Source organism: Drosophila suzukii, chromosome 3, assembly GCF_043229965.1.
Source record: "Drosophila suzukii chromosome 3, CBGP_Dsuzu_IsoJpt1.0, whole genome shotgun sequence".
NCBI lineage: Eukaryota > Metazoa > Arthropoda > Insecta > Diptera > Drosophilidae > Drosophila > Drosophila suzukii.
Window position 1 is genome coordinate 87,687,478 of NC_092082.1, and position 25,718 is coordinate 87,713,195.

Consider the following 25,718-nt stretch of genomic DNA (forward strand, 5'->3'; position numbering starts at 1 on the left):
GTCGATTTGTTGTCAAACTGGTTTTACAAATATTTTGCGTTAATCTGGAAGCCCCAGCGATGAGGCGGCTATAGAAGGGGGCGCAGCAGCAGCCGCAGCAGTTACATTGCAGTCAAGTAAAGCTCAGTGAAAGTCGGCAGTCCCCTCGCCGAAAAGCAAAACCCCGCCAATCCAACAGTTCCCCCTTTTGCCAGCCAGCCAGCTAGTTAGCTCGCAGCACATTCAATTAGATTTAGTATAGGTATAGCTATAGATATAGCAATAGCTTCCCCCTGTCTGTTGGATTTCAGCTCATTCATGGCTCGGTATTTACAGCCAATTATGAGACAAACAAGTCCAACTCGCTGTTCGGCGATGTCATCGTGACACGAACAAGATTCTTGGGATTATAATCAATATTTGGAAAATGATAGCCAATTATGGCCATGTAAGATGAGCTTAAAGGGTATATTGGGGGTAAAGAAACTTGCGTCGTATCATATTTATGTAAAATCATTTCTTAAGCACTCCCAATCCCATACTCATACTAAACATTTTAAGCCAATCAGATATCACTGCAACTTGGTTACAAATATAATATCACATTACAAAAATAATATCATATTGAAAGTTTTAAAGTACGATGCTCGTTATGTTTTAAGGATTTATCCTCTAACAATCATTAAAAACCAATTGGAAATGGTTCGAAACGCTACTATATAACAGTTCTAACTTTCTATCGAAACAAATGGAAATTTTGTAATAATACTTTTCTAAAGTCAGAACCTAACCCATTCTAACAAGTTCTTGTTTATTATCTTTTTCTTTAGTTTATCAAAACGATACTGTATAAAATTTCTATCTTTTTATCGATTATAAAAATGGAGATGTTGTAATAATACTTTTCTAAAGCCAGAACTTAATACATTTTAACAAGTTTTTGTTTATTATCTTTATCTTTAGTTTATTTTAGTAATTGTACGTATTTGTTGCACATCTTAAAGTCGACTTAATAGACTCACCTGGGCATTAAAGTCGAACAGGTATTCGGGGCGCAGCGGACACGGCAGGCCGCACTTGCAGGTACCCTGGGTGAGGAGATAGTCCTTGATCTGGAACTGCGTGCGCAGCGTTTTGCCCGAGGGGCTGTGAAAAGGGTTAAAAAGATAAATGCATTAGTGGATGGGCGAGATTAATTAATTGAAGGCAGCCCGGTCATGCCGTTATTCACCAGCTAAACGCACAATTTGTTTTATGGAAATTATGCAATTACCAAGGCCAGACACCCACCCACCATAGAACGACTAAACCAATATCCCAGGGGCAATTAGCCGCAGTTAAGTGACTACAGAGGCCAATGGATAATGGTCGAGTGCTTGATTAACAGCTCATTAACATAATAAGCATTAACATGACAATGTAAAGTGATTCGCGCATAAATTAATTCCAATCAGAAACGATCGTATGGCAAATAAGTGCGCGTCGATCTGCGCACAATTCAAACTGGTTTCACTTTTGCGTTATATAAAGTTATTTGAGACCCTTTCTGGAAACTACGTAATGATACAGTTGGCATTCTTCGAGGAACTCGGATTCTGTGACTGGAATTTCGGGGTGATGTGTCTTGAGAAAATGCGCAACAGATATACTTAAAATGCGACAAAGGCCCGTCTTGGGGGAAACTCAACATCTGCGAGAACAAAGACAATCTCATCCATATGCACATATTTAGCGGTCCGACAAAAAAAAACGCGCCTATGCGCCATAAAAATTATGAAAAGGCAAAAAATTGATTTAAATTTCGGTCATTTAATGCCTAAAAAGGAAGGCAAGAAACCCGGCGAATCCAGTTTTAATAATGCCAAGCCCCCTTGCGAAATGGAACGGGCTGTTTTCCCTTCACAACACAAGAGTTAACCCTTTAAAAAATCCCCTTTCCCACCAATCAGGCCACGCATGACCGCAAATCTGCCGACATAAATGTGTTGTCGCATGATCTGGGGTTACTTCGATATACATATTACCACAAAAAAAAACACTCGTACGCAAAATAAAGAACAAAAACAGAACGAAACCAGAGGGGAACAAAAAAATCGGAGCTGCTTATTAATTGTAGTGTGAGCACGTTGAAGGAATCAAGGGCGCTGATGATGACGCCGTCCGAGGAAAGCGGGAAAGGGAGCTGGAGCTGAAGCACTCGTACTCGAGAGACTGATGCCAGGGCTCAAGTTCGCCACAGCACCTCACTTCCTCTGACCCTGGAGAACTGAAGGTCCACACAGAAAAAAATATGTCACCTTAATATATTAAAAAAGGTAATACGATGTACTTTTGTATCATACATATACATATATATATCATCATCATATATCATATATATATCATCATATTAATATTACTAATAAGCTATGGTTTTTATTCTATTGATCTTTAAAAAGATGTTTCGAAACAAATTATTTTATTTCCAAATAGTTAAAAATATAGGAAGACTGTTTATGATATTTTAGATCCCATTTATTAAATGCAAAAAATAGATTGTGATATTTTTGGAAACCATACTTAATAGGGATCTTTGTTACATAGAAATTTCCATAGTATTCATCTTCAGAAATTTTTAAAACGAGTTTGCTTATACAATAACCTTAAAATTCCAGAATTTATATATTTTTCTCAGCGTGATATATTTTTAAAACTATTTTTTTCCTTAATACCTTAAATATTCCCAAGTTTAGGCATTTTTCTCAGCGTGTTGACGTTTCAAGACCGTATGGGAAATCTGAATAATGCATGAAGTGTGAAAGCGGCAAGGGCATTAAATGAAACGACGACGACAGCAACAGGAGCTGTGAGCTCTGAGCTCTGAGTTGGGAGCTGGAAGATGGTATATGGTATATGGGAGCCGGAGGAACAGAACAGCAGAGACAACAATATAATTGAGCGACAGCAACATCAACAGCAGCAACACAGGGACGACAGCAGCAGCAACAGCAACGAGAATCGTGTTACGGGTTAAACGAGTATGCGAATTGTCAATTGAGTAGCCCTTTTAGCTGGCCAAACAGGAGATGCCTCCGCATCTCATCTCATCTCATATCATCCCAGTTCCAAGTTCCCATTTCCAAGTTCCCAGTTGCAGGTCCGCAGCATAATCATCATCATCAATGGGGTAAAGGAAACTGGTTCTGGTTTGTTTTATTAATTATTTTTAACTACTTACGAGGGCCCAGAGCTTTATGAGCGACTGAGCCACGTTCGAGATTGGAAAAATCGATGGCAAGTCGATTGCCAGACATCACGAAGGACTCCGAGTGAGAAAGGGAGAGAGCGAATCGATTGAGCGGGACGGCGAATCATCAACGCCAAAAGCTTATGGCTCAATTTGTATGCAGCTGGCGTGGCGAGAGGCTTAAGAGCCCACCGCTTACTGCTTACTGCCTGCCACTTACCACCGCAGTTGAGGCAGTTGAGGCAGCAGGGCAAGCACGCAGCAGGAATCATGCACGGCGAGAAATTAATAGGGCTCAGGGGGCATTTAAAATCAACGCGTTGCAACAGCATACATAATTACAATCCATTTGGACCAGTTTATGCCATTAATAGTTAAAGTACTGCATTATAAATATCCCATTATGAAAATAATTCTATAAGTATTCCACTTAAAACCAGTTTATGTCACTAAAGGCTTAAGTCTTTTTGTTATAAATACTAAGTATAGTTTATTTCTAACATTTTAATCTTATATAGCAACTAATTTCTGAATTACAAAATGTATGCATTTTTATATTCAAGTTTTTAATGTATAACTCTGACTGAAAATAATTTTTTCAATGCAGCTTTAATTTGCGTAGACTTGATATTGACATCAAAGGTGTACAAGTAGTAATAAAGCCACGATTTTTATTTTCTCTGTGGCAGACGAATAACTCGGCAACTCATTAAATTTTTTCTTTACCTCGTACTTTGTTTTTTGTGGTATTTGCACAAAATGCGCTAATAATGTGAGTGGTTGCATGGAACTCTTTGCCCTCCAATCCCTGCCAGTCCACCCCATTTTCCCCGCTCTGTGGAAACATGAAAGGCGTTGGGCTAACGAGTTAAAATAATTTAATAAATTGCACACACAAAAAGCCAAGTGCCAAAGAGTTTGCTGTGGAGTGGCCATCGCCCATCAGCCATCCGGCAGTCGCCATCAGCCATCCGCCATCGTCTTGAAAAGGCCCTATAACTGTGTGAAAAGGTGGAAAAGTTTTACGCCCCTGTGACCTTGAGTGCACCCTCCAGCGCAGAAAAAGAGTTGAAAGTGCAGACAGCTGAGAATGCAAATGGGATTGCGATTGGGAGTGGATTGGGTGTTGGGTGTTGGCCTCCAGCAGGGCCTGAGCCTATTACTAAATTAATAATCCCAAACAGCGCAAACACAAAACCGACAGCTCAGCGCACAGCAACAGCAAGAGCGACTTAACTTGGCCCAAAGGCAGTGGGCCAGCTACGCTGTGGCGCATGAAACTGTAAAAAATTATCGCACAAAGCCAGCCAGACAGAGGCGGAGGCCACTGCCCGAGGAGGGGTCTTAACAGGCCGATAGGCAGACACACCGACAGACAGTCCGACCGACGGGACATCCTTTGGGCCTGGACTTTATCCGTTGTCCTTGTGCCGTCATGTCCTTGACAACGCGAAAAGAAAGCGAGGAGCAGGCGGCCCACAAAAACGAACGAATGCGGCCAATCGCAAAATGAATCATGCCCACGCTGAAAAAATATGATCCCAAAAGAACTTTTTATTTTCAGGAACCAACGCTTTAAATACCCTACTCAAATGTTTTGATATTATCGAAAGCTATTATAAGGATGTATTCTATGTTTAAACAATAGATTTCTTGGGTCTTTAAACCATTAAAGATTCTTAAGCAATATGATATAAGTCCCAAAAATAATATATTTTCTGTAATTATATGATTATACAGAAAATTATTTAAGCAATGAAGTCATTGAGTTTATTAACGAAACAATTTTAATCCCGAAAGTGATATATTTTCCAAATAAAAGATTTACGATACGATATATAGTAAATACATTTCTATATAATCTGTTGGAATCCATTACCTATATAATTCTTTGTTTAAACACTATATTTTTGAGGGTATTATTAGGGTAATATTGATCAAATTAACATCACAAAATCCCGAAAATGAATCATATTCCAAAAGCCAGATTTCAGATTATGATAGCAACAAAATACATTTATATAAATTGAGGAAACATTATAGAAAGACAACTGTTAGTCAGCCAAATTTAATCTGGCGTTTAATTCCCAACTCTCAAGCTCATTATCGCCAACTCCCATGAGTCAAACAAGGCTTTTGGGGTAAAACTTTCCTAGGGGTTTTCCCACGATATCAGCAACGACAAATTCGCATGGTGGGCGTTGACCAAAGTCAACAAGTCGTAGAGCCAGCGCTAAGCTGGCGGATTCGCAACAAATGCCTAAATGTGAGTAAAATAAACACATTTCAAAGGTCTCCCGTCCGTCGGTCTTTTTATCTGTCTGCCACTCTGGCTGAATGACTGACGGACAATGGAGCGGAGCGGAGGGATTCGGAGGTGGCCTAGACAAACAGAGGAGGGACCAACTGCTGATGCAACCTACGCGTCCGCTGAAAGGTTCATCGCGAGGTAGGAGGGAATTTGTAAAAAAAAAAAAAAGCAGGCCTCGTGGCAGGGTGCACACGCATATATACAAACCTACCTAATACCCATACGTTAGTTGGGAAAATTGAAAACTGCTTGAATCGCTGGCAAAACTATTCCGCATTCTTTACAGCCTTTTACAGACTGGCGGGGCGCTTCGACCCGTTTTCGTTTCCACTCGATTCGATCGACGATCTCCAGCTGCCGTTTTGGATTTATGATTTATGCGCCCGTTGCCGCACAGTGGGCGTCCTTCCCTGACTTCATTTGGCTTTGACCCGGTCACAGTCTTTACTTCGCCCTCTGCTGATGTCACGTTGCGCCAGGCCATTTAGCACTTGAGCAAACAACAACGGCAACAGCAACAGCAGCTAGATTTAAATGCTTGCGCAACAATTATTGATTTAGTACACAATTTGTGCAACATTCTTTCCAAGAAATAGCCGAAACGAAGCCAACGCGGCAAGGACGGAAGCTAAACAAAAAGCGGTATTCATGGGGCCAGAGCTGACGGTATAGCTGTTTTAGGGGTCTAGAAAAACTATCTAGTAAATATATTACCATGTATTAGACCATTTCCTGACCTCATGTTAAACTACAAGTAGGTTTTAAATTTAAAAAAACATATAGGGTTATTTTATCGTTCGCATCTATTAAGCGTAAGGAAATAAGAGTGTAACATTCGATCTAGTAAAAGGACCTTAGAGTTTAAAATCTACTTGTAATTTAACACGAGGTCGTAAAAAATGCCTATTGTCATTCAAATATTATTAGGTAGATTAAAATCATCTTGCAGAATCTTTTTCAACTTCATTGTAAACTTGGGTAGTTTAAATGGGTTCTTTAAGGACCTTTTTTATATTTCATTGAATATGTATAGCCAAAGGAACCCATATCTTATTTTGAATGACCGGTTCAACTACAACAAAAGGCAAAGCTACCCTTGTTTCACCCTTTTTTTGTGCAATACCTTCTAAAATATATATTTTTTGCAAAATTTCAGCAATTGTTGTCACCCAAAGTCGGACAACACCGCTGGCAAACCGACGGGTTATCTGGCTTACCGAAACACGAAAAAGAATGCTTGCCTCGAAAATTTGCAAGGGGGCCATGGCGACCATCCGCTTGGGCAAACAGCAAATGGCAACCAGTAACCAGCGACCAGCAACCAGCAACCCAGGGAAACCCAGTGAAACCCGGCAGCAACACGCAACGTGGAAATGAGCAGCAGCTGCTGTAGTTGCCGCTGGTGGTGGACAATGACAACGCTTGACACACGATGTCATGTCGTCGCTGGGCACAAGTAAATACCAGTGGGCAAAGGACGTGGCAGCCAGCGGTGCCCTCAAAGTGTGTCCTTCCATGGAAGGGTAATGGCCCAGAGAGTGACTAGCTGGCTGGCTGAGTGAAATGTGACATTGCCGGTAAATGGACTGCGTCGGATAAGCTTCTTGACGCTCTACACAAACTACGTGAGTGGAGTTCTAAAACCCAATAATCATAACGATGGCTGTCATAATGAGAATCTCGGCTTGGAACTTGAAAAAGCAAACACAATATGCCCCCTGGAAGCTTTCAATCCGCCAATTGAGCAGGCTATTCGCAACCATAATCCATGCAAGTGGTTCGAAAAGCAGTTATCCCAAAGTCACATTCGGCACAGACAACCCTTTTTCTGCTTTCCTGGGCAATTGAGCCCCGGGGCAACAGCTGCGAGGGAAACTATCCCAGAACGAGACGACGAGTCAAGCACTCAGAAGTGCCAGCCACTTATAAAATCAACAATTACCCAACATCGGCAACACAGCCACAAAACTCGCAAACTGTTTGCACAGAACCCAAAAAAAAAAAGCAGAAAAAGATACTGAGCCCCCCTTTTTGGCCCTGAGGCAAATTGGACAGCGAGAACAATTACAAGTACCCAGGCAAACCAGGCAGATATATCCACATACTCAATGCTTTTCAACATATCTGAGTAAACATTTTATTTGAGTTTGTAATTATGTGTGCTTGATGATAACTCGCAGATAATGCCAGGTAAATATTTACCCCCGAGTCGTTGATGGTTGCTAGTTGTAGTTGTTGTTATTGTGCCTCGGTTGCAAAAACATTTCTGACACGACTACTGCAACCCCCCAGACGCCCACTAAACAACATGCGAACCCCCTTCCACTGCCGCCTCTGACCCCTTGGACAGTGGCATTTCCTGTACCGAGAGGGGATCGCTGAACATTTTTATGGCTTCTCGAATGCGTTTGCGTTTGCCAGACAATAACCAGATTGACTTTTAGCCCGGGCCCCCAAAGTGCTGTAAATGTCATGTTCGTAGTACAACACAGCCCTCGGCCACAGAATCAACAAGCTTTTGCCCCCGTGAAGAGTGCTCAACCAGTAGATATCCTGTAACCGCAGATGTTCCCTGATATTTCCAGATAGTCCCTGATGTTCCCTGATATTCCCTGATATTCCCCGACGGACTGCTCACCTGATGTAGGCCACCTCATTGTTGTTGGTCAAGCGACGCCAGCCAGGGGCCAAATTTCCATTGTACGTGGTCGTAGTCTTCCTGTTGCCATTGCTACTGGCATTGTTGGCTTTGGCAACATTCTTGGCATAGAGCTGATTGTTCTGACTCATTTGACGCGATGCAATTGTTGTCGGCATGCAATGCGTTGCCCCAACAGCAGCAGCAGCAACAGTTGCCGCCGTTACTCCAGCCGTTGCCGTTGACTTTATTGGCAACTTTATTTGCGCCTGGCGCTGTTTGGTTTGTTGCTGTTGTTGCTGCTGCTGTTGGTGTTGCAGCAGGAGTTGTTGCTGGTTGCTGGTGGGGCAGACAAATATATGCTGCTGTTGCTGACTGGCGCGCTGTTGCTGCTGCTGCAGTTGATTGGATACTTGCATCATGTTGCCGCTGCCATTGCCATTTACCAATCCAGCTGGTAATATCTGTTGCGTATGCTGCTGCTGCTGCAGTTGCTGATGTTGCTGCTGCTGCACCGTTGCACTTGTAACGACCCGCGATACAAATTTCGTCTGTTGCTGCTGGAAAAACTGATGATGTTGCTGCTGCTGCTGTTGCTGATGTTGGTGCAACGGCAACATTTGCTGCTGCTGCTGTTGGTGATGCATCTCGCCGACCACTGTCTCAGCACTCCCAGCAATATTCAGTTTGTGCTGGTGCTGATGTTGCTGCTGTTGCTGGCCAGCAGATGCGGCGGCCATGGCGATAACAGCAGCCGTTTAGGAGCTCCTTCGCGATTCAGGGCCTGCAAAGAGTTCAGGGAAATAATACCATTAATCACAGTCACTGATAGAATCTTTAGATTCGGAGAATAATCAATTAAATAGAATTTAGATGCTTGAAAGTACTATAATCCTACATAAATACTATTCCTTTTAAAATGTATTTTTTTTTAATAATGGTATAGTCAATGAAAGAATCTTTAAATTCAAAGAATAATCATTAATTTTAATTTCATATAATATTGATATTGTGAAAAGGTTGTTACTTTAAAACGAGTTTAATGTTTATATCTTAAAGGGAAAGGTCTGCATTTCAATAATATTCATAGTAACTTAAAAGATAAATCCATTCCTATTGACCTATCCAACTTTATAGCCGATTAATCCCTATTTGGTTTCAGTGGAAATCTTCTTGGCATGACACAATCATTAGAGGGCTTTGTCTCTGGGTTTTCGGTTGACTCAGGGGCCTTAAGTTTAATCGAATGGAATTGCGTTGCGGCCTTTGTTTTCCTCGGCAAGTTGACCACTTACAAAACTTACAAAACTAGCAAAAATAGAATTGAAAGCCAATCAGCGTTTATGCGCTGCGCGTGTAATGAACATGGAAGTGGTCTAAATCTGGTTTATCCGCCATCTCACGCACATCCATTCCATGGAGCAGAGGCAAACCCACAAGGTCGTAAACCCGTACTCGCACTCAAATAGATACTGCTAACTGGACGATCGTATAAACGACAAATTGTGGGCCGCACCTTTTGGTATTTCGTTATTTATGCGTTGTTAAGTTTCTCCCCCTCCTAATTCCGCTATCCGCTCACCTTTTAGCGTGCTTTTCGCTTTGCTCATTTGCCAGCATATTAAATTAATTTTGAGTTATTGTGTAAACGAGACGCGGCCATGTCATGTTCATGTTTTTTATGGTTTCTTTTCTTTTAAAACACTTAATTTCACTTTTTTTCTTTATTATTATTATTTTGTATGCCACTCGGCTTCTTTTTGCTGTAATAATGCGACAACGACTTTTGCGTTTTGCTGCGTGTGTTGCGGTGTGGTTTGTACACGGTGATAAAGCTGTTAGAACTTTAATAGATTGTTTAAGTAATTTTTAGTAAATATGATAACAATTTAAAATTATTTTAAAAAAAATTTAATGATATTTCCGAAGATTATGCGGTTTCTTTGTGAAACACATGTTTAGAGATAAGCACTTATTGAATCGTTTTAGCTAAAGAACAGGTATACTTTTGATTACGTTACAATAATCTTAAGGCCCTATATCAAGAAAAAACTGGTCTATACTTTCAAGTGAAATCAAAGAAAATCACCATAGCGCATTTATTATTTTTTTCAACTTTTAAGCCATTTTGGAGTAGATTTTAATGTTTGTTTTTAATATTTCTTTGGGTGTACAATCTGCTCATGACTTCATTTGGAATTCAGAAAACGAACGTCAGCAGTGGCGAATGAAGAGTGGAGAGCAGAGAGCGCAGAGCGCGTAAAAGTAGGTGAATGGAGCATGAAGACACCAAAGCAAAGAGCGAGGAGAGAGCGAGAGGGGAGGAGGTGGCACATCACCCACACCACTGCTACCCCACTCTCTCTTTCCCCCTCTCCACCCCCCTCTCTCTGTCACTCTCCTGCCTGTGTTTTTACTTTGGCACAATTTGCAGACCGTTTTTTAAGTAGTATAATTAATGCGTGCTTATTTGTTTGTTTCTGTACGACGGTGGACAATACACCACCACCTGCCCTGTGGTTCTGCTCCGGCGATCAGCGCACAAACAAGAAGGGGAGAGGGAAGGTCGGGGGAGAGCAGCTGTTCGCCTTGGGCAGTGGGATGAAAACGAATATTGGTGGCTATCTCGGTGCACTGGTATGGGTATTGGGCAATCGCACAAACACACACACAACACGCGTGCCTATGCTATACTGCTGCTGCTGCTGCTGCTATAATATGTACAAAGTGACCTCAATACGCATTACGCTACAAAACACACAAACAACAAACGTACACACAACTGACAACACCGACGAATGCACTTCGTTTTGGGCTTTATTATGCACAGACTCGGATTACGCCAAATGCCAATTAAATATGAATTAATTACAACAATTTTGTGTCGCTCGATTCGATTCACGCAATATTATGGCCCTCTCTCGCTCTTTTTCTGGCCTGGCCCGCTCTCACTCTCTTTCCCCTCTCTCTCTAACACTCGCATGGCAAACGCGCACACGAAAATTTTTTAACTTTACGAATTTTGACTTTTATTCACTTTTTTGCGTGGCCAATTGGACCTTTTACACACCTTGTTACGCTGCGCTTTCGGCGGCGGCGAGTGCGCGCATTTGTATTGGATTTTTTATGCTGTATTTAACGGAAAATCGCGCAATCGTCGACCGCAACTCCGTGCACTTTTCCGACGCGACAACAACAAATTGTGATGTGACCTAGAGGTGGAAGAGCATCGATGTCAAAACATCGATGTTGTATCGATGCCATCGGTGCTGCCAGAATTGACATCGACTTTGGGTGTAATCGATTGTAGAACTAATCGAATATAGCAATGTTGTTTTAAAATATTACTTTTTTTATCTTCCAATAAAGAACTCCGTTTTTAAAATGTATTTTAAATGTTTTATATTTTTCATTATGCCAAATGCTTGTAATTTTGTTTACATCAATTTTATATAAAACAAATTACCAACTCCGAACTAAGATAAATAAGTTCCCAACTATGAATTTAAAAATATTTAACAAATTTACTGAACATATCAGCGTTTTGAGAAGCCAACGGTGGGTTTAAGGATATCCAAATTTTTAAATACTTCACAGACCACCGCATAACTTAAAGGGTGGCAACGCTGACTGTAAAATTCAAATATATTTTAAATAATAGAGCTTTAATTTAGACATTTAATAAAACCTGTAAGTTCTAATCACTTTACCTAGGTACGTATCTATCAAAACACTTAGGATGCTAAGAGAAATCATTCAAAATAAATGTCAAAGCCGACTTATCAAGTTCTCATCTGACAAGTCAAATAAAATATAGCGAAATATGCTGGACATTTTCAAGAAACCCTATGCGGACTCCAAGCAACTGCCGTTGGCCAGTGGGCCGGTTCCCATCTTGATTATCATCGCAGGTTATCTACTGGTCGTCTTCAAGGCGGGCAGAAAGTTCATGGAGCACCGCGAGCCGTACAATCTTCGAGGGGTGCTGAAGTGTTACAACATGTTCCAGATCTGCTACAATATGATGATGCTCTTGCCCGTGAGTTCATGATCCTGGGGTTAGTCATACGTATATTTCTACTTCACGAAGTCCTTCCTTAGGGATACTATTTCATGTTAGTCTTCCAGCCGTACAACTTTCGATGCATGACGGTCCTGCCACAGGATCATCCCATGAAGAATTGGGAGCGCACCATTAGCTATGCTTACTACATTAACAAGATTGTGGACCTGCTGGACACCGTGTTCTGTGTGCTGCGCAAGAAGTACATGCAAATAACGTTCCTGCACGTGTTCCACCACGTGCTGATGCCCACCGTCGGATACTTGATAATCCGCTTCCAGGGCTATGGGGGCCACCTCTTCTTCCTGTGCTCCTTCAATGTCATCGTCCACATCTTTATGTATGGCTACTACTATTCGGCGATCGAGGGCAATGCAGTGCGCTGGAAGCGCTACCTGACTCTCATGCAAATGATGCAGTTCATCCTAATGTTTGGCCACTGTGCCTTCACCGCCATGCAGCGCGAGTGTAAGGCCTCGCAGGGCAGCCTCTTCCTGGTCAGCTGCGCCGCCGCGGTCATGTTCATCATGTTTGCCAATTTCTACTTCCAGTGCTACGTTAAATCCAAGGAGAAGAGGAATTAAATGAATAAATAGAATTTAAATTAAATAAATAAATTCATTATTTATTAACCTCATATGGTAGTTAATTTTGAATTGTAACGGCTCCGATCTTTACCGAACATTAGGGTTACTCACTGCATGGTCTAAAAGCACACATTATGTTATCGATTATTTGTCATCTCTAATTAAGTGCAACAAAACGCGCGCGTTGCCGGCAACCGTCGAATTTTGCAATTATTTGCGAATTTTCATTTCAAAATCGTAGAACTTAACCAAATTATAGGTAACCAATCGATGGTTCTGCAGCTCTGATTGCCATCATGTCCACCAGTTCCTCCAGCAATGCCTGCAAGCTGCTGCTCCTCGGCCGCTGTCTGCGCGCCGTGCTCCTCAGCGTGGCCATTCAGTTCCTGCTGCTCACCGTGTTCCTGCTGTCGGTGAACTTCACGCTGCTCCATCCGCTCGAATGGGTGACGGGAACACTGCGCCTGGTGGCCAGCTGGTACACCTGGTTCGCCAGCATCCCTCTGGTGGCCTCCGTCGTCCTCTATGGCGTGTCCCTGTGCCAGCAGCACCTGTCTGAGCGTCCCTACTGTCCTACGCGATACCGCTGGCTCCTTCACTACGGTCCACGCAAGCTGCTCTTTCTGGGCGCCCATCTCCTGGTCGGACTCCTCACCGCCTGGCTATACACTGGCTATCTACACACGGACTATCAGTAAGAGTGCCCAAATAGGGGAAGAAAGTATCATTACTAATAACTGCCCTTTTTTCAGGCATCTGCGATACAAGTGCTATGCTAAGGAATGCGTGAGTGCCTACCATGTCTATCTGCTGGGCATGGGCATTGCCGCCGGCTGCTACTACTTCGTCTCCGTTCACATGCGCCAAGAGATCTCAATTGAATTTCCCGTCGTTGATCAATCCCGGGCAGAGAAATTGCGTGAACTACTTTACGGCAGTTTTTCACGATCTCTGGTTAGATCCTTGCTGCCCACGCTTAGCTACACGCTCGCCTTTTGGCTTTTCGGACCGCTGATGTGCCGCAAACTCAGTGCCATTCTCTTTGTGGAAGTTGACGAGCGACTTGAGGGATTCTTTGGCGTGGCCACCAATTTGCGACTGCTTTTCTATGGCTATTTGCTGACCGCCCAGATTCTGAGTAACATGCACCTCATGCGCTGCTTCTATGGCATTCTGCTCTCGGAGGATCTGCCCCTTGTGGTGACCAAACAGCGAGCTGCCTTCGCCCATGAGCAAGAGATAACCATGGTGGCGGGTCTTGGAGTCTTCAACGTTTACGTGGTGCAGTGCCTGGCTGCTCACTACTTCTACAAGTTGGCTTTGCGAAAGGATTCGACACAGCGGGCGGAGATTTTCCAGCTCACTGAGCCGGGCAATCGGCCAGCAAATTGGCGCTCCCTTTGCGACCAGTGCCTGAGTATTCTCGGCAGCTTCACCGAGGAACTCACGGAGTCCATGCAGAAGATAAGTGTGCTCAAGGGAGCGCAGAGTCTGCCCATGCCAAAAATCAGCGAACCCGTTTCAGCCAGTTTGATGGCCGAGAAGCTGCTGCTGCGACAGTACAACCAGATGCACGGCATCCGTCCTATTGTGCCGCCCAAGAAGGAGGATGCCGTTGATCGTGCCGCTGATGGCATCCGCTATATGCCTAACTGGTGTGAGCGCGTCTCCACGCAGCTGGAGCAGGCTCTACAGCGTCTGATCCAGCGAGTTCCCGGCATTGTGTACCTCTTCAACGAACCTGAAGGTTCGAAGACGACGTTTCTGCTGGCCAACTCTCTGCCTGTGGTTTATATGACGCAAGCTCTGGCACAGATTTGTGTGGCATCGCTTAAAGAGGATCCATATGGTGTGGTGCAGAATGATTTGCCGGCCATTATCAAGGCGATAAACAAGCTGAGGAACGAGCTGGACAAACTGAGTAGCGTGATTGGCAATATCAAGGCACCTAGCTCCAGTTTCTATGTCCTACGATGTGCTGTGCGCCGCAGCCTGTACGCCATATGCAACTCCTTCTGCGACTACCTCGGCGATATCCTGCCCCCCGGTGAGGAATTGCGGCAGCTTCAGGACCTCGTCTGCCAGTAGTAGAATCCTTCATCCATCACATAAAACACTCATCTTGTACACTGTTTTGCATCTCTTTTTTCTTTAGTTGTGTCTGCGGTAACAATAAAAATTAATAAATATAACTACAAACGTACAATAGTTATACAAAACTATTGACTTTTTTACTTAGAGTACGAAATGGTAACACGCGATTTGATCATAACTAGCACTGATGAAATGGTCTGCAGGGTGAATGTGTACAAGCAGGCAGCCCAGCTTCACTGCTCCTCCATGGCCACGGCCATCATGAGCAGGGCAACATCCTCTTCGAGCTGGCGATTGGGTCAAAGCGCCGCTTGGGCTGGCAGTGGACTGGCGACAGTGACGGTAGCGGCCTCTCCCAACGACTGTTCCAGCTGCTCGGCCACCTCATCCAGGTGCCGTAGTGCCTCCTTGGCCTTGCGGTTGCGACCGTCTACGAAGATCTGCGTGTCCAGGAAATGCAGAGCTCGAAAGGCCATGCCGCCTTGCGGGTCATAAAAGCTGTCCAAGGATTTGGGGTTTCTGGCACTGGCGCTCTGATCCGGTGTGCTGGGATCGAAGGGCACGTATTCCTGAATGGGTTCCTTGTGCCAGCGGAAGATGTTGCGTGAATCTGGAAGAAGACGTTGAATGATTATCGCATATTAACAGAGGTAAGTGATGATGGTACCTAGATCAGCCAGCACTCGCGTCATTTCCCTTATTTGGGCATCCTGTCGCTCCAGCCGGAAACTCATCTCTGTCAGCGTGTTGGTGAGGTCCATCTTCTCCGCCTGCGCCAACTCGTTCTTCTTGTTCTCCTTGATGGTTTGACTATAAGGTAGGCATTATTATAGTTCTTGGATGACTAGGATATCCTGTCCACTAACCGTGAGTACTCGAAGATCAGAAGACCGGCTCCGATCGTGAAGATGATGAACTCGCCCAGCAGATTGGCTCCCAGCTCAATGGCCATCGCCTCGTTCAACGGTGGGACATTCACCCGGCCTCCCATGTTCAGTGCCCACATCTTGGTCTTGACCTCCACCCAATTGTAGACTGGAAATGTGCGATTTTAGCCGTAATCTCATCTAATCATAAATAATACCCCTTACACTGCGCCGGCGGCATGCAAATGTACTTCCTGAAGAAGGGACTCGACTTGGCATTGGACTTGATCACATTGGCTATAGGCTTGCTGATCTGCTTGATGGCCAAGACGCCAAGCTTGGCCGCCGGGAAGACGCCAATAACCATTATTTCACTTTTTACTAATAACTATTACAAAATATTCGTGCAAAATTAGAGATGTGTAGGAGATAGCGGTGTGCGCATTGGCCGATAGGCGGACTTTTAGTGATGGCAAATCGAAAGTTAAAATTTAACCGTCAAGTTGATAATAAAAGGTCACCCTCGATACAGTGAACTTAAGAAAACTATATGGTGTCTTTATAACAATATTGTAACGAGTTGCTTATATTGAGGATCAGATTAAAAATAAAAATCTTAAAATGCTGTATTAAATAAATTAAATATTTATATTTCCCGCCAACAAGCAGATTTTACATTCCTTAAAAAATTATTACAAACTCCATTATTTTTCAAAGTCATTCAGGGCTGCCCTAATCCAGTTGATGTCCTTTTGCTGCCGCTCCACATCCGCACCGATACAGTCAACGCGTTCATCTAGAGCTCTTTTCTGATCCTCAATTTCCTGGTCTTTCTTCTGATTTTTTGTATATGTTCTAAGGGAAAACCCTGAATTAGAGCCGTAGGTTATTGAACTATGTTACTCAAACCCCACTTTGAAATCTCGTAGTATATAAGACCGAGACCAATGCAGAAAACGAAGACCTCGCTCAGCATATCGGCACCCAATCTGGTGGCGATCGGTGGTGAGAGACGTGGAATCCGCCTGGGCTGTTTCAATCGCAACATTCGTAGTTTGGAACGAACCTCGAAGGTGTTATATAGCTGGGCCGGCGGAATGATGACGTAGTGCCGAATGAAGGGATGGTGCTTGCCCATCCACATCAGGAGATCGCCAAATGGCTTGCTAACCCGTTTCATGGCAAAAATTAAAAGTTTTCCCACTGGGAACCTGCCGATCACCATTGTCCTTAACTTTGAATTTTGTAACCATTAAAAAGCGACTTGACTGGCTTCTCCAAGCCAGGTCAGTTACATTCCGAATCCCTTCTATCGCTGTAATCGAAATTGTTAACTCTCCGCCCTACCACCATTGACTTGAGCTGACTGATTTCCTTGGCTTGTTGGGAAACCTTGTTGGTGAGCTCAGCAATTCTTTCCTCCAGTTTCTCCCTATGAACCTTGTGCTTCTCGTGTTTTATTTTGTCATTCCTCGACTGCCTAAGCGTAAAATAATAGTTTCGTAAATATTTTTGGAAATGTCAAAGGTACAGACCTCGAAAACTCTGCTATCACAAGCGAAGCTCCAATTATAAAGATGATCATCTCGCCCAGAATATCGCCGCCCATTTGAATTGTCATTGCATCATTTAAGGGGGGAATAAAACGAGGTTGTCCCAGCCCCAGCATCCACATTCTCGAGCGCACATCGATAACGTGATACACTAAAAATTATAATCTTAAATCAGTGGGCATCCTATGAAGAGAACTTACGTCTTGCTGGCGGAGAGACAACCACGGTTTTAAATGACGGACTCTTTCGGGCCCTTCGTTTTATCAGATTTCCGATGGGCTTACTTATGTGCTTAATGGCAAGCAAACCGAGTTTTCCCAGTGGAAAAGCGCCAACAACCATTTCGACTTGATTAACTACGCTCACTATAACTGACAATTTTTAAATTCAAAATGAGTCAGTGCTGTAAAGCATTTTTCGAAATACTTTTAAAGCGGGAAACTTGCTTTCTCTTTCGTGATTTCTACTTTTATCCAAATCCACAACTTGAACTATTTATTTAAAAATTGTACTTAAGTTATTTCATATAATTTATAACTACAGTTTTTGTTTTGAGTTCACTTTAGAAGTTGGTAATATTTGGCATTGTACACCCGGTCACACCTGTTCTCATTTTATTTGTTATTAACCGCGTTTTGGTTTGTTTATAATATTTTGTCCCAAAATGTCAGCTTTTGGTGATTCTGATGAGGAAACCGACTTCAAGGAGATCAGCTCAACAAATTACCAACGCGTCCAGGAAAAAGTTGCAAAGGTTGGTTTAAATTTGCCTTTGGCGGCGTGGCCAGCTTTCATGATGAAATCAGCTGTTTTTAGAACTCCATTTTCCGCGACTTATAAATACTCTTTTTATTTTAAGATAAGCTATGCAGATGGCATTGCCGATGGAAGGGAGAAGGTATTTCAAGACAGCTTCGACGAGGGCTTTGAAAATGGTTTCAAAACTGGCTTTGAACTGGCCAAACTAAGTGCCTTTTATGAAACCATGAAAAATGCGGAGGCGGAAAATATGGAATTTAGAACAGAACAAGAGGCTTACGAAAAACTAAAACTAGCAGATGCCACCGATAAAGCACACTTTAAATATTTAGAGCATCAGGGAAAACCTCTTAATGTTATATCGAACGAACAAAGGACCTATGTGGACGACCTTCTGGGAACACTTGCGCAGCAACTCCCAGCCACTACAAATTTATTCACTTCCAGCAGCGGTGGTTCTAGTGTTAATGTGGTTTAATGCATGTGTTTGGGAATTATCAAAATTAACTGAAAATATATATTCTTGCGACTTATAAATACAGGCCCTCGGGCGTGCCCTCCTTCTTCCGGTACAGGACGCTTTCCTTTGATTTTTTGAAGTCCTCGTTGGTCACCTTCATGCGGCGTTCGCGCAGCGCCATCAAACCAGCCTCTGTGCAGATGGCCTTGATGTCGGCTCCGGAGAGGTCATCCTTGGCCATGATCAGTTCGCTGAGGTTCACGTCTTCGGCCAGCGTCATGCGCGACGTGTGTATGGTAAAGATGCGGCGTTTGGTCTTCTCATCCGGCAGCGGGAACTCGATCTTACGGTCAATACGACCGGGACGAATTAGCGCCGGGTCTAGGGTCTCAATACGATTGGTTGCCATGATCACCTTGACATCTCCACGCGAATCGAAACCATCCAGCTGGTTAAGCAGCTCCAACATGGTACGCTGGATCTCGCGCTCGCCACCAGAATTGGAGTCGTAACGCTTTGTGCCCACAGCATCGATTTCGTCGATGAACACAATGGATGGCGCATGCTCCTCGGCCACGCGGAAAAGCTCACGCACTAGCTTGGGTCCGTCGCCCAGGTACTTCTGGATGAGCTCTGAGCCCACAACACGCAGGAAAGTGGCCGAGGTCTGATTGGCCACTGCCTTGGCCAGCAGGGTCTTGCCCGTTCCGGGTGGGCCATACAGGATGACGCCCTTGGGCGGCTTGATGCCCATCTCCTCGTAGTACTCGGGATGAGTCAGGGGCAGCTCAACGGACTCCTTGATCTCCTGGATCTGAGTGTCCAAGCCACCGATATCCGCGTACGTCTCCTGTGGGGCCTTCTCCAGCTTCATCACAGTGACCATGGGATCGGTGTCGTCGCTGAGGACTCCGACCACAGCGTGCACTTTGTGGTTGAGCAGCACGGAGCAGCCCGGTTCCAGCTGGTCCTTGTCCACAAAGGACAGGATGCTCACATAGTGTTCGGAACCCACCGAGGTGGACACGATGGCGTGGTTGTCGTCGATGATCTCCTCCAGGTTGCCCACGGACATGGGTGTGCCGCGCAGGTCGTCCACCTTGGAGCGCTCCTCTTCGTTCTTCTCGTCCTGGGGCTTTAGGCGCTCCTGGTTGCGGATGAACTCGTCCTCCATCATAAGGTAATCCTTGATGCGCTCCAGCTTCAGCAGCTTAAGGCGGCAGCGGGTGTGGGGCGTGACCTGGGGCAGCTTCATGGCCGCATCCGGACCCTTTGCGCGCCGCTTCTTCTTGCCAACGCGCGTCGGGATTGGGGGCTCGTACTTCTTCTTTTTGTCCTTGTCATCTTTCTTGTCGCCAGCGCCCCCTTGGGCCGATTGGTTTTGTCCCTGAAAATATTTATTTTCCGATCACAAAGCAGTTGCGGGTGTTTTTCAGGTTGTATTTTACCATTTTGCTTATGTGCTGCTCCTTTACTCAACGTTTAATGAACTTTTTCACTCTTTATTTGTCGGCAACACAATTTCCACTAGTCACTGCGACTGGGCTGCCGTACTTACGAAACACGACAGTCTGGCAACTTTTTTGCGGTGAACAAATATTTTTAAAAATTTGGTTTCAGGTTCAAAAGGCAAGTAATGCATGAACATTCGATATCTTAATAGTCGTCAAAATGTGATCACTGATCATTTTAAAATCAGAATTAGTTTTTAGCAATGCAGTATATAATATCAATTTCTCTGAAAAACTAGTAAGTTCTTTAAACGTTTTTATATATTTTAAATTTATTTTAAAGTGAATGCATATTTCAAAAGTCACGGCTAATCGATAACAATCAAAAGGCTCGGTGAACCGGTCTGGCAACACCCAAAATTTGTTTATTGTTTTGTTTCTACCGCGCCTTCTCGAAATTGTTTAAATTTTATTTGTTGCAGCCTTTTAATGGATCAAAATATCAAGATTATCGATCTCAAACTTGACAATATTGAGGTTCTGACCACCGGCACGGCGGCGGAGTTTGTTAATGGCATTCTGGATTTCTTGCTCTATCAACGCCGCCAAATTCCATTCGTGTACAAAACGTACAAATATTATGTGGATAAATGGTCTGATGCGGAGGGATCTGGAGAAACGAAGGATCGGGAGTCGTTTGCCCACTACCAACTTAACCAGCAGCGTTCCAAGGCAAAGGCCACCAAGCAGTCCATTAGTGACATGAGAGAGGTGTGTTTTCCTCCTTATACAGGACCTTTTTTGTATTTAATTACCTGTTGCCACCTACAGCTCATAAGACAAGCCTTCAGAACATCGGAAGTGAAGAGCCTGCGATTTCTCTTTGGCAATAGCACCTTTATGCCATCGGAGGCTTATACCCTGCACATACCACATGATTCCATATCCAGGGATCACTTTTACGAGCATCATGCCCTACCTGAATTCCGTATAAACCAGGCGCTACTCCGTCTGCTCACTTGCGAGGAGTTGTACACTTTGTTCTCCACGGAGCTGAACGCCACCAATGTGTTTCTGGAAATGGAACTCCTTACAAACGCTGAGAATGCAAAAGGATGCCATGGTGACTCAGTTAATCTGATTCCCAAGGACGTAATGAGCCAACTGCCGCGTAGTTGCAAGAACATACACCTAAACCTCCTGCATTGCTCCGATAATATTTCGACTGAACTACAGTGCTGCAAGGATTTGGCCATTTACCAGGATCTCGGTTTGCTGAAACTGGACAAGTCTGAAGAAGACGATAGCAGGACTAACGACTCTTTGGAGGCAACCAAGGAATCCAGTTGCTGGTGGCAAGCCGAGATCATAGTTCGTGGTTTCAGGGTTCCTGCCAACCAAAAGTCAGGATGTATATGGTCTAGCTAACATTTTTTGTATTAAAAATAAAATCATTTATCATATGCAAGTGCCAAGAATAAATTCTCAATAGTTCTCTTTAGATCCCTGCTTATTTTATTCTTTTATTATAATTTATAAGTACGTTAAGGATTAACATTTCATGTCAAATAAGCGTAAGTTGATAAATATTATTATTTTTTTGAGCTTGTTGATAGTTTAAGCGGTTTAAATGTCATCAACTAGCTACAAAGTATATATATTATTATTATACAAATGTTTATTAAGTTATCAAAGTGCATTTTTTCAAAGATGTTCTCTATGCATGTGAAGCTCTCGAAAAAGTAATCATTAAATTAAGTGTTATTTAGTGGCATTTATGTGGTGACAATTATCGAGAGTGGTGTAAAGGCCTCTCGCTGCTTGGATACAATGCGGTTGGCAATGCGATCCAAGTCACGTTGGCCAAGTGAAGTCAGCTTGCGACCCCCATCCGGATGCTTCTCCACCATGCGAGCAATTTCCAAGGCTTGAAGGGCCTGCAGGAGAATATACCCGTGTCATCATTATACCCTAAAATCACACTCTTTGTCTACTTACCTTGCGAATGCAACCGTCCGAGGAGCGACAGTACTTGGACGGATGAACCCCGTTGCGCTTGCGTCCTCCGTAGACTTTTGTTAAGACCGCGACTCCGGAAGGACTGCGCAGGTAAAGGTGTCTCATGATAGAGGCACAGCGAATGTAGAACCAATCGGCGTCGGTGGGCCCAGTCTCCTTGAACTTGGCCGTCTTTATGTAGTCGGCCTGCTCGGGCACTAAGACTTTTCCCGATTTTTTCAAAAAAGCAGCCAAATTCTTTGTCAGAACTTGCTGGTCTACATCCTTAACTGTTACACCAGGCATCTTGCTCTCTACGTTTCTAAAAATTTTGTAAGGATACTATAGATTTTGTGAATTCAAATGTATACCTTTTGAGGAACTCAAGTTTTTGCTCCTGCTTCCTCGCCGATTTTCGCCAAAATGGACGAGTAAAATGTTACACTAGCTACTGTGAACTAGAAACTGACCCGGAAGTACTGGTTCGCAATAGCTGTGCAGTGTAATTTGTTGAGCCTGGCAACTCTATTTGAATACATAACCTATTTTTGGCTTGAAACTGTGACACGAGGAATGGCGTCAAGTTAGCGTTATTATTTGTAACTTTATAATGTATAAATGTTCTATAAAGAAAGAATATTTTATTAAAATTAAAATTATAAACAATCAATGAATATTTCCTGCATTTCTATTTTGTTATTTAATAACCTAACTTTAAAATACTAAGATAGGTATAACATCATAAAAACCATTTAACTCGACGAACCTTTTGGATGCTAATATATTAATATCTATTTTTATCTTAGCTTGAGTAGCAAAGTTAGCAAAGTTTTTTTGCGTTGGGTTCAATTTTGAAAAACCAACTCTCGTCACGCTGCCATTACTAGCAATCAGTGTTGGATTACGCCGCCCGCTCTGCCATCACTAATTTCTGGATCGTCCCGTCTCGTGTATTTTTGTTCCGGATTTTTTGACTGAAAATGCACTTGCTGCGGACCCTTCGCCAGCTGAATGGCCTCCAAGGAGTGCGGCAGGCCATCCGCCAGGTATCCTCGGCTCCCACCAAACCCGCCACCCTGCAGTACGAGCGGGATCCGCAGCCGCTCTTTACGGATGCCGAAACCCAACGGCTGCTCCAGTCCATGACGCAACTGAACTTGGACAAGGTGTATCGCCACCGGACGGTGGCGGACAACAGCAGCGAAACGAAGTTCATGACCAACGAGCAGCTGGACAACGAGTTCCAGGACATGGTGGTGCGGGCCAAGCACATGCTCCAAATGCCACCAATTGTGGAGATCAAAAAGGATGTCGAACGGGTGATAGCCAAGGATCCGGCGCTCAAGGACTTCGACACCACCAAATATGTGTTCACGGACATCACTTTCGGTCGGCGGCAGTCGGAGCGAAAGGTGTTTGTCCGGGAGACGGACGGAACCTTGGCCCACGCCACTCTGGACACCACCAAGCGAATGAACCAGCTGTATTTCCCACTGGAGGGTCGCCAGTCGTATACTCCTCGCATGTTTGCCTTGGAGGAGCTACTGTCCAAGTGCCTGGCGGAGCACAAGTACGAGTTCATCCTGGACCGCCTCCTGGTGCAGTACGAGCCCCATGAGCCCGAGTTCCATAATATTTCAGCGCGCGTCTTTGAGCATCTCAACGAGTCCAAGCAGTTTGAACTCCTGCGCTCCACCCGTCACTTCGGACCCATGGCCTTCTTCTACGCCTGGCATCGCTGCATCGACGATCTGCTGTACGACATGATCCGCCGAGATTATCTGCACAATGCCGTGGAGTTGATTGCCTTGAGCTACAAAGTACACAAAATCCCCGTGGAATATCAGGCTACCCTGACTGAGCTGGAAAAACTGCATCAAACGCCGGCGGAGCGGGCTCTGGCAGAGTTGAGGAGCGTTTTCCGAAGACCGGACGAGAAGCAGAGCATTGAGCAGGAGATCCACAGTGCCATTGGCAAAACGGAGCCTGATTTCGCCGCCGATGAGATCAGTTTAAAGTTCATCGAGCAGTATATTGCCAGCGAACATTCGCTGAAGAAGGTGCAACTGGAGCTGGCGGTGCAGACCCTCAAGGAAGTCAACCGAGAGAAACTATTGCTGTTTCAGGGTTTGAAGAAGGCCCACGGCGTTCAAGCTTCGTAGGATCTTCTCGCTTTATTGTTATTGATTTCTATATTCTAATAAATACCAGATAGGTCAAAGATTTGTATATGCTGTTCATAACTCCTTGAAGAGGATCTTAGACAGCTGTCGATGATGGCTGAGGATGCACTTTCTGCGGTGCCGCAAACAAACTCTCTCGCTGCTGAAACGCTTTAAGCAAACTGAGCAGCGTCTGGGATCTTTTCTGCCCTTGGGTAGCCCCTTGTGTCTGCGGAAGAGGGTGAACACTTTGGCCTTGGAACATTTCTGCTCCTTTTGTCGATGGATTAGAACAGAGGTGGTGGTCTTAAAGAAACGTCTGCACTGTAAGCATCTGTAGCACTTCCTGCCGCTGTGTTTTCGTAGGTGATGCAGCAACTGCATTTCCGAGTGACTCATGGCATTGCAAAGCGGATGTGGGCATTTGAAAAGCATGGATGACTTCCTGGGTGCCATGGCGGGGCAGCTGAGATTGTGGCGCTTCAAGAGGTTCTCGTGGCCAAGCTTCTGGCCACAGTTGAAGCACAGAGCACTGGGCCCAAAGTGCACGGTCATGTGGGACTGATGCTCTAGCAAAGTATTGGCTATATCGCCGCATATCTGGCACTCCAGCATGCCATTGGGAAACATGCTGGTATTCTCGCTGACATAGGTGAGGAAACGAGCGTAGTCGTTGGTTTCGGCCACATCCTTGGGCTGATCCTCGGGCAGGTTCCACTCCACCGAATCCCGGCGACACTGAATGCCCACCTCCTTGGTGCTCGGCTCCTCCGTTTGGATGGCGCGTTCCCTACGTGGAACTGCTATTTCGCTCGCAAAGATTCCGGTGGATTCGTTCAGTTTATCCTGCTGTGCGGATTTCGGGGGGGCTTCCGAAACCGCACCATTGGTAATCGGAGCTTGCAGCCCATTTACCGGTATGGCGTTCTCGAGCGCGTATCTCCTTGTCACCCATTTGGTCTCCACGCACACGTATTCTGGCAGCTCGTAGATGGGCACTGAGATGGGGTTATTCAGGCGGCGAGGATTGCCTCCAGTGGTCACCATTCTACCGGCGTGTGGCCCCTTTAGCGGGGTCCCGATATGCATGTTCATCTTGAGCCAGGTTGACATCAAAAGAAGTCAATTGTCCGGTAAGCGATCACTATTCCTTATAGGAATATCATTTCTTTCGGGATCTTTTTATATATTTGTTATTGTCACTAATATATCGCTTAGTTTTCAACGACGCGTTGTTTGCGGGCGCAAAAAATTATATGTTGTGAGTGGTGTTGCCGGGTTAGCTTTTTTCCCGCCATTTACATTTTGCCGCTAAGTTAAATTTATAAATCTATTGTATATATTGATGGCTTAAATATGAATCTGTTTAAAGTTTATGTTGAATTTTTAATAATATATTTATTCACTATCATTTTAATAGATCTTGCTAAAAAATGTATTTCGAATCTACATTTTGGATGCACAAAGCGTGCTGTTATGCGCAACGGAATGTTAACAGCTAACAGTATGTTCATTTGAAACCGGCATTGGAAAGGATTTTAAAATATCATCGATATTCTAGAAATGTTTGT

The 25,718-nt window shown here is 44.2% G+C and overlaps 12 protein-coding genes across 22 annotated transcripts in view; 5 read left to right on the forward strand and 7 right to left on the reverse strand.

Annotated features, from left to right (window-relative positions):
- sba (six-banded) overlaps positions 1–11,381 on the reverse strand; it is a 31,385-nt gene extending 20,004 nt beyond the window's left edge. For 6 of the 9 annotated variants that reach the window (XM_065866903.2, XM_065866902.2, XM_070995706.1 and 3 more), the window contains exons 1-4: positions 11,225–11,381; positions 9,737–9,998; positions 8,155–8,938; positions 1,002–1,125 (exon numbers count right to left, since the gene is read on the reverse strand). In XM_065866903.2, the coding sequence (XP_065722975.2) occupies positions 1,002–1,125; positions 8,155–8,894 (864 nt within the window). In that variant the 5' untranslated portion in view covers positions 8,895–8,938; positions 9,737–9,998; positions 11,225–11,381. Of the gene's footprint in view, positions 1–1,001; positions 1,126–8,154; positions 8,939–9,736; positions 9,999–10,930; positions 11,198–11,224 lie in introns of those variants that run through there. The other 3 variants (XM_065866901.2, XM_065866900.2, XM_036818297.3) reach the window with 3 other exon arrangements.
- Positions 11,382–11,901: 520 nt separating this feature from the next.
- LOC108017445 (very long chain fatty acid elongase F) lies at positions 11,902–12,818 on the forward strand. Its single transcript, XM_036818631.3, has 2 exons — positions 11,902–12,193; positions 12,256–12,818. Exons 1-2 carry the CDS (start codon positions 11,978–11,980, stop codon positions 12,799–12,801), a joined length of 762 nt encoding a protein of 253 aa, XP_036674526.3. The 5' UTR covers positions 11,902–11,977; the 3' UTR covers positions 12,802–12,818.
- Positions 12,819–12,951: 133 nt separating this feature from the next.
- On the forward strand, positions 12,952–15,003 carry Ndc1 (Nuclear division cycle 1). Its single transcript, XM_017080921.4, has 2 exons — positions 12,952–13,498; positions 13,557–15,003. Exons 1-2 carry the CDS (start codon positions 13,101–13,103, stop codon positions 14,890–14,892), a joined length of 1,734 nt encoding a protein of 577 aa, XP_016936410.4. The 5' UTR covers positions 12,952–13,100; the 3' UTR covers positions 14,893–15,003.
- Positions 14,927–16,208, reverse strand: LOC108014741 (putative OPA3-like protein CG13603). Its single transcript, XM_017080922.4, has 4 exons — positions 15,990–16,208; positions 15,765–15,933; positions 15,566–15,708; positions 14,927–15,508 (listed from the first exon to the last, which is right to left on the reverse strand). The coding sequence occupies exons 1-4, from the start codon at positions 16,129–16,131 to the stop codon at positions 15,198–15,200; spliced, it is 765 nt and encodes a 254-aa protein (XP_016936411.4). The 5' UTR covers positions 16,132–16,208; the 3' UTR covers positions 14,927–15,197.
- A 194-nt stretch (positions 16,209–16,402) lies between these two features.
- LOC108017472 (putative OPA3-like protein CG43998) lies at positions 16,403–16,989 on the reverse strand. 2 transcript variants are annotated; one of them, XM_017084513.4, is made up of 2 exons: positions 16,679–16,989; positions 16,403–16,619 (listed from the first exon to the last, which is right to left on the reverse strand). In XM_017084513.4, exons 1-2 carry the CDS (start codon positions 16,987–16,989, stop codon positions 16,469–16,471), a joined length of 462 nt encoding a protein of 153 aa, XP_016940002.4. In that variant the 3' UTR covers positions 16,403–16,468. The 2 variants fall into 2 exon arrangements, with proteins under 2 accessions (XP_016940002.4, XP_070852108.1); XM_070996007.1 differs by having other exon boundaries at positions 16,506–16,632.
- Positions 16,990–17,051: 62 nt separating this feature from the next.
- LOC108017470 (putative OPA3-like protein CG13603) lies at positions 17,052–17,755 on the reverse strand. The gene is made up of 3 exons (XM_065865286.2): positions 17,518–17,755; positions 17,300–17,468; positions 17,052–17,244 (listed from the first exon to the last, which is right to left on the reverse strand). Exons 1-3 carry the CDS (start codon positions 17,657–17,659, stop codon positions 17,052–17,054), a joined length of 504 nt encoding a protein of 167 aa, XP_065721358.2. The 5' UTR covers positions 17,660–17,755.
- Positions 17,756–17,907: 152 nt separating this feature from the next.
- On the forward strand, positions 17,908–18,613 carry LOC108017502 (uncharacterized). The gene is made up of 2 exons (XM_017084558.4): positions 17,908–18,071; positions 18,177–18,613. Exons 1-2 carry the CDS (start codon positions 17,982–17,984, stop codon positions 18,552–18,554), a joined length of 468 nt encoding a protein of 155 aa, XP_016940047.3. The 5' UTR covers positions 17,908–17,981; the 3' UTR covers positions 18,555–18,613.
- Rpt2 (26S proteasome regulatory subunit Rpt2) lies at positions 18,533–20,138 on the reverse strand. Its single transcript, XM_017084556.4, has 2 exons — positions 19,985–20,138; positions 18,533–19,923 (listed from the first exon to the last, which is right to left on the reverse strand). Exons 1-2 carry the CDS (start codon positions 19,985–19,987, stop codon positions 18,607–18,609), a joined length of 1,320 nt encoding a protein of 439 aa, XP_016940045.3. The 5' UTR covers positions 19,988–20,138; the 3' UTR covers positions 18,533–18,606.
- Positions 20,139–20,391: 253 nt separating this feature from the next.
- LOC108017501 (uncharacterized) lies at positions 20,392–21,488 on the forward strand. The gene is made up of 2 exons (XM_017084557.4): positions 20,392–20,758; positions 20,819–21,488. Exons 1-2 carry the CDS (start codon positions 20,477–20,479, stop codon positions 21,413–21,415), a joined length of 879 nt encoding a protein of 292 aa, XP_016940046.4. The 5' UTR covers positions 20,392–20,476; the 3' UTR covers positions 21,416–21,488.
- A 95-nt stretch (positions 21,489–21,583) lies between these two features.
- Positions 21,584–22,503, reverse strand: RpS19b (Ribosomal protein S19b). 2 transcript variants are annotated; one of them, XM_065865288.2, is made up of 3 exons: positions 22,357–22,503; positions 21,986–22,299; positions 21,584–21,924 (listed from the first exon to the last, which is right to left on the reverse strand). In XM_065865288.2, the coding sequence occupies exons 2-3, from the start codon at positions 22,289–22,291 to the stop codon at positions 21,763–21,765; spliced, it is 468 nt and encodes a 155-aa protein (XP_065721360.2). In that variant the 5' UTR covers positions 22,292–22,299; positions 22,357–22,503; the 3' UTR covers positions 21,584–21,762. The 2 variants fall into 2 exon arrangements, with proteins under 2 accessions (XP_065721360.2, XP_065721359.2); XM_065865287.2 differs by having other exon boundaries at positions 21,587–21,924; positions 21,986–22,307; positions 22,357–22,475.
- Positions 22,504–22,893: 390 nt separating this feature from the next.
- On the forward strand, positions 22,894–24,214 carry mRpS22 (mitochondrial ribosomal protein S22). The gene has a single exon (XM_017084494.4). It carries the CDS (start codon positions 22,966–22,968, stop codon positions 24,145–24,147), a length of 1,182 nt encoding a protein of 393 aa, XP_016939983.4. The 5' UTR covers positions 22,894–22,965; the 3' UTR covers positions 24,148–24,214.
- Boh1 (Buddy of Hmr 1) lies at positions 24,106–25,409 on the reverse strand. Its single transcript, XM_065865285.2, has one exon. It carries the CDS (start codon positions 25,258–25,260, stop codon positions 24,223–24,225), a length of 1,038 nt encoding a protein of 345 aa, XP_065721357.2. The 5' UTR covers positions 25,261–25,409; the 3' UTR covers positions 24,106–24,222.
- Between the last annotated feature and the right edge of the window lie 309 nt (positions 25,410–25,718).

Excerpts from the sequence above, each read along its gene's own strand:
- LOC108017445 (XM_036818631.3), top strand. The coding sequence starts at position 11,978 with ATGCTGGACATTTTCAAGAAACCCTATGCGGACTCCAAGCAACTGCCG. Across the intron at positions 12,194-12,255 it reads ATATGATGATGCTCTTGCCC|GGATACTATTTCATGTTAGT; the intron begins GTGAGTTCATGA and ends GTCCTTCCTTAG.
- Ndc1 (XM_017080921.4), top strand. The coding sequence starts at position 13,101 with ATGTCCACCAGTTCCTCCAGCAATGCCTGCAAGCTGCTGCTCCTCGGC. Across the intron at positions 13,499-13,556 it reads TATCTACACACGGACTATCA|GCATCTGCGATACAAGTGCT; the intron begins GTAAGAGTGCCC and ends CCCTTTTTTCAG.
- LOC108014741 (XM_017080922.4), bottom strand. The coding sequence starts at position 16,131 with ATGGTTATTGGCGTCTTCCCGGCGGCCAAGCTTGGCGTCTTGGCCATC. Across the intron at positions 15,934-15,989 it reads TTGCATGCCGCCGGCGCAGT|TCTACAATTGGGTGGAGGTC; the intron begins GTAAGGGGTATT and ends GCACATTTCCAG. Across the intron at positions 15,509-15,565 it reads GCGAGTGCTGGCTGATCTAG|ATTCACGCAACATCTTCCGC; the intron begins GTACCATCATCA and ends GTCTTCTTCCAG.
- LOC108017472 (XM_017084513.4), bottom strand. The coding sequence starts at position 16,989 with ATGGTGATCGGCAGGTTCCCAGTGGGAAAACTTTTAATTTTTGCCATG. Across the intron at positions 16,620-16,678 it reads ATATACTACGAGATTTCAAA|AACATATACAAAAAATCAGA; the intron begins GTGGGGTTTGAG and ends GTTTTCCCTTAG.
- LOC108017470 (XM_065865286.2), bottom strand. The coding sequence starts at position 17,659 with ATGGTTGTTGGCGCTTTTCCACTGGGAAAACTCGGTTTGCTTGCCATT. Across the intron at positions 17,469-17,517 it reads TGTCTCTCCGCCAGCAAGAC|TGTATCACGTTATCGATGTG; the intron begins GTAAGTTCTCTT and ends TATAATTTTTAG. Across the intron at positions 17,245-17,299 it reads GTGATAGCAGAGTTTTCGAG|GCAGTCGAGGAATGACAAAA; the intron begins GTCTGTACCTTT and ends TTTTACGCTTAG.
- LOC108017502 (XM_017084558.4), top strand. The coding sequence starts at position 17,982 with ATGTCAGCTTTTGGTGATTCTGATGAGGAAACCGACTTCAAGGAGATC. Across the intron at positions 18,072-18,176 it reads TCCAGGAAAAAGTTGCAAAG|ATAAGCTATGCAGATGGCAT; the intron begins GTTGGTTTAAAT and ends TTTTATTTTAAG.
- LOC108017501 (XM_017084557.4), top strand. The coding sequence starts at position 20,477 with ATGGATCAAAATATCAAGATTATCGATCTCAAACTTGACAATATTGAG. Across the intron at positions 20,759-20,818 it reads CCATTAGTGACATGAGAGAG|CTCATAAGACAAGCCTTCAG; the intron begins GTGTGTTTTCCT and ends TGCCACCTACAG.
- RpS19b (XM_065865288.2), bottom strand. The coding sequence starts at position 22,291 with ATGCCTGGTGTAACAGTTAAGGATGTAGACCAGCAAGTTCTGACAAAG. Across the intron at positions 21,925-21,985 it reads CGGACGGTTGCATTCGCAAG|GCCCTTCAAGCCTTGGAAAT; the intron begins GTAAGTAGACAA and ends ATTCTCCTGCAG.
- mRpS22 (XM_017084494.4), top strand. The coding sequence starts at position 22,966 with ATGCACTTGCTGCGGACCCTTCGCCAGCTGAATGGCCTCCAAGGAGTG.
- Boh1 (XM_065865285.2), bottom strand. The coding sequence starts at position 25,260 with ATGTCAACCTGGCTCAAGATGAACATGCATATCGGGACCCCGCTAAAG.